The 7,715-nt window shown below is 35.4% G+C and overlaps 1 protein-coding gene across 1 annotated transcript in view; it reads right to left on the bottom strand.

Annotated features, from left to right (window-relative positions):
- Positions 1 to 3,461, bottom strand: part of LOC107691874 (PRP3 pre-mRNA processing factor 3 homolog (yeast)) — a 29,175-nt gene extending 25,714 nt beyond the window's left edge. The window contains exons 1-2 of the mRNA XM_016490701.1: positions 3,243 to 3,461; positions 228 to 385 (exon numbers count right to left, since the gene is read on the bottom strand). Coding sequence (XP_016346187.1) covers positions 228 to 372 — 145 coding nt within the window. The 5' untranslated portion in view covers positions 373 to 385; positions 3,243 to 3,461. The remainder of the gene's footprint in view (positions 1 to 227; positions 386 to 3,242) is intronic.
- Positions 3,462 to 7,715: the final 4,254 nt, after the last annotated feature.

The raw sequence follows: 7,715 nt of genomic DNA, 5'->3' as shown, positions 1-7,715 counted from the left end.
AGAGAGAGAGAGAGAGAGAGAGAGAGAGAGATAGATATACATAGATATCAATCACTGAAAATATTATCTGGAAATCACAGTATCAAGTAAAAAACTGTCTTTAGGAAGGAAGAATCTTTTCCAACTGGCTGACTGTTTCTTCCATCTATCCAGACATTCACCCCTAAAGTAGAACTACCATGTCGTCACTATATCTGTACTAGACATCTACAAGGTAAGCTTCTTACCTGTGGTTTTTCTTTTGTCCAGGCCTTTTCCTACACAATGTAATGCTGCTGTGACCACAGTGGGTTCAGAAAAACCAAGGATCTTCTTTACTGTACGTTCCACCCATGGCCTCAGCTCATCAACCTCACGCTTGGGCAGAGACATGCTAGGGGAAAATCTAACAAACAAACAAAATGCAATACTAATATCACAAACTTGCTTTAGTTTATAATTAGTTTCACATTAATAGATAAGTCTTATGGTTTAGTTGCGCTCCTTTACAAAGAGCTGTCTGTAATTGTTCTCAATGTCCTTCTTTGACTGTTTTCCAGTTCACACATCTTCAATGACAAATTATGTAACAGTAGGAAAATGTTTTTCATTATTTATGAATGTGATTACAACTGATGTATGCATAATCCACTTTCTGACAGCTCCAATTTACTAATCACACTTTGAATTGACAGAAAGATGTAGTCGCAAAATCACAAAAAATTATTTCTAATATAAATATGCAGAACTGAAACATATAGAATCAAACATAATTATTTACTACAAATGCTGACTGACCAAAAACCTTCTTCCAAACATTATGGTAATCAGTCTGACTTCAAATCAGTGCAATAAATTGATGCATGATTCAGTTCAATGGTGTAATTGCCTCAAGAGATCACTTAAGCGGCTCTAAACCTATAAACATACGAGGCAATATTACATACCCGTAATAAGTTTTCAAAGAGGCCAAGCAGTGTTTCCCCTGCCATTATATTATATTAAAAAAATACTTTTTTAAAGGGTTAGTTCACCCAAAAATGAAAATTAGGCTGTGTTTTACTCACCCCAGAGCCATCCTAGGTGTATGACTTTCTTCTTTCAGACGAATCCAGTCGGAGTTATATTAAAAATTGTCTTTGATCTTTCAAGCCGTTTAATGCCACTCAGCGGGTGTTGCATGATCAGTCCAAAAGAAGTTAAATAAAAAGCGTCTCACACGGCTTTACGGGTTTGAAACGACATGAGGGTAAGTAAAACACAGCCTAATTTTCATTTTTGGGTGAAGTAACCCTTTAAGACCTTTTTAAGACCTGCACAAATAAAATGTATACCATATGAGCGGGGTTGGGCAATGTCTATAGTACCATATTAAACTGTAAAAAGCATAATTTATAGTTCAGAAACAAGTTTTCACAAAAACAAAAAGTTTTATCAAATGATAAACTTTACATTTCAGCCTTTAACCCATTTTTAAGATCCAAAGAGAAAGGAAAATTTGAAATCGCATCATGTGACCCCTTTAACCTGCAGTTACAAATGCATAAAAAATGTTTTGATATTTTAAACATAAAACATTAAAAACTGATGTTTGAAATTATTTTAAAAATTAAACGGTACCTTAAATGTGAAATTAAAACCGCCAGTAGGTGGCAGCAAGTCACTGTTAAATGAGTCACTGCTATTGAACCGAATCATTTAAACGGTTGATTCATTCAGGAATGAAACACCATCATGATGCAAAACAGAGCTGTGGCTGTGTTTGAAATTATTTTTGTTGGAGAAATAGAGCAAAAACAGTTAATATGGCGTCTAAAACGTAGGCTAAGTCTCTTAATATTAACTTCTTGTTTATTGAACTGTTTTATAAAATCAATATCACATTTGTAATCATGCTGACTTTTGGAGAAAAAAAATGCACTCTTCGTGTGATATTAACTATATGAAATGATATAAATATATAAATTTTCTGCCCCATATCTTGAATTATATAATTCTAAATGCATAGACTGATGCATGCAGTGAAAGAACGCACTATAAATGCGCATGCGCACTAGTCTAACCTACTAGACTTAGTAGGTTAGACTAGCGCGTTAACACTGTAGGTGTTTTGTTTGCTTTTCGCGATATACTCGATAATATCAAAACATGGGTCGATTTTCGCATTGGTCTGAACTCTGAACAAAACAACAGTTTTATTGAAAATGCTCATTCATTCAGGTGGAGCATTTGGTAGAAATATAACTGTTTTCCCGGTAGCGGCAGAACACAAAGCAGCACAGCACCGGACTTTGAATCTGCAGCGCTCGTGTTTATTCAATGAAATCATAATGTTAGCCTTTTGAAGTTTAATCATCACATTCAGCCATATCGCAATTCTGGTCTTTCCGTCCCCAAATTTAAGACATCTTGATATCATAATTAAGACTTTCTTGTACAATTTAAGAATTTTTAAGGCCTTAAATTTGGTACAACTAAATTTAAGACGTTTTAAGACCCGTGGAAACAGGGTGTCTACAGATATGAACAAGTTAAATTTAAGACTTTTTAAGGCCTTTTTAATACCACCTTATGTGAAATTTAAGACCAAGCCTGTGATGGAAATACACATTATATTACATACGTATATGTAACAATTGATCAAGAAATTTAATACACTACAGGGCTGTTACCAATCAAATTAAATAATTACAAAATTACAACAGCAATCAATAATGTTATGGGATTAATGTTGTAAATAAAATTGAACATACAAATAAGAAATGTTTGGGGGAAAAATGCATATTTAAGCATGTGACTAAACCGCCAGTAGGTGGCGGTGAGTCACTTATTCATTCAACCGATTCCTTCAAACCTCTGAATCATTCAGTAACAAAAACGCCGGGTGTGGCTTGGAGAATGTGCGAAAAAGTACTCTTGATGGACACTCACTGGGTCCGTCAGACTGGAGAAATGTTTGTGGTAATGTGACCAAAAATATTTAAGACCTAAGACTTAAGGCCTTATTTTAGGAAAACTTTATTTAAGACATTTTAAGACTTTTTAAGGACCCGCGGCCACCCTGGGAAACCCTGCTATAGTTAGTGTTATGCCTGAAAAGTAATTCTGTGTAATACTTTGATTATAACAGTCGTGGTTACCAAATTGCTACATTTGATTACAGTAGCAACTATGACATTTTGACAGATGTTATGATTACCATGATAATGTTTTAAAGAAGGGTTTCCATAGCAAACGAATCGAACCTCAACATAAACACTTACCTCTCACTTTATTCAGCTGTTTTACAGCGGCATAAAGTTTCTTTGGAACTATTTAATTCCCGTTTTTTCGTCCGCCACACCAAATTACGTTGATAAAGATAACCCGCTAGTTATTTAAGGCTACAAAATATTCAGAAATTTTTCTAGACTTCTCTACACCCACGGTGAACGCTAAACGTTTTCCAGCGGCGAAACGGAAACGGAAGTCTCTGGTGAACATTTCCGCCGGAAAGCCACGCATTGACACCGGCCACACCATAGATATCTATGGGCCACACTACTGCCATCTATCGACCTGGAGTTATTTGATTTATACACAGGATTTACCCAGCCAAATATTATTTGGCAAAATTTAAATCTGATATTGATTTTAGTTGCTCCTTTTGTGTCAGTTGCCCTGAAACTGTGGTACATTTGTTTTGGCATTGCCCTTTTGTAAAACTATTTTGCCAAAATGTCTGTGATTTTATTGTACAAAATATTGACAATCATTTTGTTTTGTTATGGAAATATGTATTATTTTGTATCTTAGAGAACAGCAAAGAAAAGCACAGTCATGTTTACATGATAAATCTTATTTTTTTACATGCCAAATTTCATATTCACAGTTCTCCTGCAAAAAAAAAAATGTTTTTGTTTGTTTGTTTTTTCCCCTTTTAGGAAGGAAATGGAGCATTATATTGATACTATATGATTTTCTATTAAACAAACAGCAATTAAAACGGCCTAGCATATATTTTTAGTAATGCCAAAAGTCTTAATCTTTATATATTCTCTGTCTGGCTTTATAATTAGTCTCTCTGTAGTTGTGTTGGATCAAGGACAGATCAGAGGAGACTGATATGGTCAAACTAACTCAATAACTCACACTACATACACACATACACATTTATACACTCATAGGGGACTGTTGTCCCAAATACACAATGGACACACACACACACACACACACACACACACACACACATACACACACGTGCATTGGCCCAAATACAGCCAAGCCTGGAGGAATGGAGTAAGTTGTTCTCTAATCAGCATCACTTTCCACCTTCACCCTTCATCCTACTGAAGAAGAAAAATGACAACACACTGCACAACTTCATACACACAGCTCAGAACTCACAGGGTGTCACAATCATCTCTCAGTGCTGTAAGAATAGAGAGTGCCTGGTAGCATAGACTATATCAACAATGTGCTAATCCATGTGGCTCGAAGAGCATAACGTGATTTGATTACTCAAATACTGGTTTACTAAAACCAACACATATTCCGTCTGTCCACTATTAGCTCCTTTTCTCTCTTCTGATTTACAAAGCAAATTTAATGACAATTCAGATTTTCTAGATATATTTTCTCTTTTATTTTCTAATAAATTATCTTGCTTAAATTTTATTACTGTAAAATAATAATGACAGTGAAGAATGAGATTATTTTATATTAAAATAAAGAACCACTTTTTTTTAAGCAGTTAGGATTTTACTATTACTGTAATGGACTCAGGGCCGGATTTATGCATAGGCATTCTAGGCACGTGCCTATGCTTGCTCGTCCAGGGGGGGCCCAAACACAATGAAGAGATATATAATATTTTTGTTATACTATGGGGATATCTACAACAGTAAAAGAACCAAAACCCCAAGAAAACATTGAGCAAATAAATATAACAAACAATAGGGTAAAAATGACAAACTATTTCCATGTCTTCAATCTTTTTTATGTACAGAAATCACTTTTCTTTCTCCCGTTCTCTCTCACAGACGCACACACAGTACAGACACGCACTTGCGCACAAACGCGGACAGAAACTTGTTGTCAGAGCTGCGGCTGCCCAGCGACTTTATCAATAAAATAGTTTCGCGTTTCTCAGTAGCGAGGTTCTTGAAGCAGTTCAACTTAAAGATTCGCTATTAGTAGACGCTGCTGCTGAATACTGCTGAGAGACGCACAGACGCAAGTATTCACATGCACTTAATCTCTCTCTCCCTCTCGCTCTCTCTAATAACTGCGTTAGACTGCATTAATAACTATGTTAGCCTGCATATCAATGGCTCAAGCCTCTGTTATTAGCTCTAAAATGTCGTTTTGGAATTTGCAACGGAAGGTTTGGGATGAGGTGCGTAAAAAATTAGCTAGTTCAACACCCACGAGATTTCAGGACAGAAACATGTCAAATGTCTTGAAACAAATCATCTGAACAATTGATGTGTGATTGTGACTCCAGACCGTTAAAATTATTAAAGAAATACTGTACTCCTGAAGTGGTTATGTGGCCACGTCGCCGCGCCTAATAATGGAATGGTCTTTCAAACACTTATTGCGATAGAAAACACTAGAACGGTTTCCACTGATTAAGAAATATTTTTGTTTGCTTGGGTGGTAATAGGCCTAATATCTTAATAGGGAAGGGGGGCCCAAAAATTTGTTTTGCCTATGTCACGAAAATAGGTAAATCCGGCCCTGAATGGACTCCATCTAGGTTGTTTCTATGGCCAGAGATGCTAATAGGCTCTAGCATCCCTGTCACTCTATACAGGACAAGCCATTTGGAAAATTTGGTTGGATAGATTTGCGCAACTCTTCTGAATGACTGAGATTTATCAATGGAGAACCATGCTTATTGTTTTACACATTATACAAGTCAGTACCTGGGTAAAAAAAAAAAAAAAAGTAGACAAATGCATTACCATGTTTCTTTAATTAATTCAAATGAGTGTATGTGTGTTATGAATGTGAAACACTACAGCATGGAACAAAACCACAGCCAAGCATGTGCCAAATTAAAGAGATGTCACTACAGCCAATCAACAACCCTTTCACTTTCCTCTACTATCTATAAAACAATTCACTTCTACTTAATTGTGAATATTGTGATAAATGTGAGTAATATGTTGTTATGCAGTTAGTGTATATTGATGCTATATTATTGTAAGTTTTTTCTAATTATTTTATGGGAAAGTCTATGTATGTGTGATTTAATTATGCATTTGTTTGTGACAGCAGTGTTGTGGGCAGCTTGCGTGAGTACTGATGGAGCGCTCTGAATGGGGGAGAGAGACAGACTCGACAGAGTCAGGCATTACAGGTGAGTAAACACATCATCTACTCCACCTTTATCCAACCCTTTCTCCTCCAGACATGCACAATAATCCCAGCAGTTTACCCCAATTCATTTTTGTCATTTCTGTTATTAATGTTATCCTGTTAATTTTTAAATGTGCAATTTTAGTAAAAGATTTATGAAAACGTAAAAAAAAAAAGATTATTTTGTGTACATACAAAAATATATTTGCGTTTTGCGCATGGAAATTCTTCTAATTTCATAAAATGTCATCATTCAAGCATTCCAAAATAATATGAAGCCCACTTTTTTTTTTTTGTACTGGCCCTTTCAGTGCCACCTTTTGCGCTTTCTATTATGCATTTTCTTTGATCTATCATTTTTTTGCTGGCATATCACCAACAACTGACCTTTTTTTTTGTTTTTTGTTTTTTTTGAGCAAGGTGCCACTGTCAGGGGAGTCAAAAGTTAATTACGTCATCATTAGGGTTGCCAATTAACTTCAGAAATTGAAAAAAGGGACAATTGTGATTCTTTATCTTTTATTCTTTAAGAAAATAGTGTTTGTTCTTGTATTCTTGTAGAAAATAAGTGTTTATTCTTTAAGAAAATAAGAGACAGAATAAGGGACACTCCAAATATTTGTACCGTACCATAATGTAGGCTGTCTGCATGCAGGTAAAAAGTTCTTAGAAATAATCACAATTGTTTTGCTTAATTTGTGTACAATTATTCTAAAATAATTTGAATGTCATACAAAAAATGTCATCGGCCTGAGTAAATTGTAGCCTACCAATATAGAATTGTGACTTCACAAATCACAAGTGTAGCCTATAATTTAGGAGGTGAAAATACTGTGAAATTACAAATGGCATGAAATTTGAAAGCTAACAACTGATGGTCTATGAAACGGCAATCAATAAAGCATTTTTAACAATGGCACTTCAAAGTTTTGAACTAAAATCATTACAACCTTATAGCCTTCGAATGAACAAAAATGCATATTTTTCGATTAAAGAAAATTTTAGAGTGCGGGCTGCTTGGATTTGTACTTCAATAATGAGGTCCACGTTTAAGAATACGCTAGAAGTTTTTTTTAATGTATTTTTCTCTCTCTATTTAACAGCATTAACTGTGTTTAAGATCTTAAGGTTTAAGATGAAAGTCAGGTAGATTGAATGTTTTCCTGCCTTGCTGGATGTTGGGCTCATGATCAATAAGTTGTTTGTATTGGCCCAAACCGATTTGGCAAAATCAAAACTCGGACGGTGAAGGGAACGGCCGTCAGCGCGAGACCCGCTCGCTGTGAAGCGGGAGCATCGGCAGAGGATTCCGCTTGGTCTTAAAGCCTTCCTTAAACGGTTTCTTCACAAATAAAACAATGATTTGCGCAAAAAGAATGATTAATTGTCAA

This window comes from Sinocyclocheilus anshuiensis, unplaced genomic scaffold (genome assembly GCF_001515605.1).
Source record: "Sinocyclocheilus anshuiensis isolate Anshui unplaced genomic scaffold, SAMN03320099.WGS_v1.1 scaffold798, whole genome shotgun sequence".
NCBI classification, from domain to species: Eukaryota; Metazoa; Chordata; class Actinopteri; order Cypriniformes; family Cyprinidae; genus Sinocyclocheilus; species Sinocyclocheilus anshuiensis.
The sequence above is the reverse complement of the archived record's forward strand: the minus strand, read 5'-3'. Positions and strand labels throughout refer to the sequence as shown.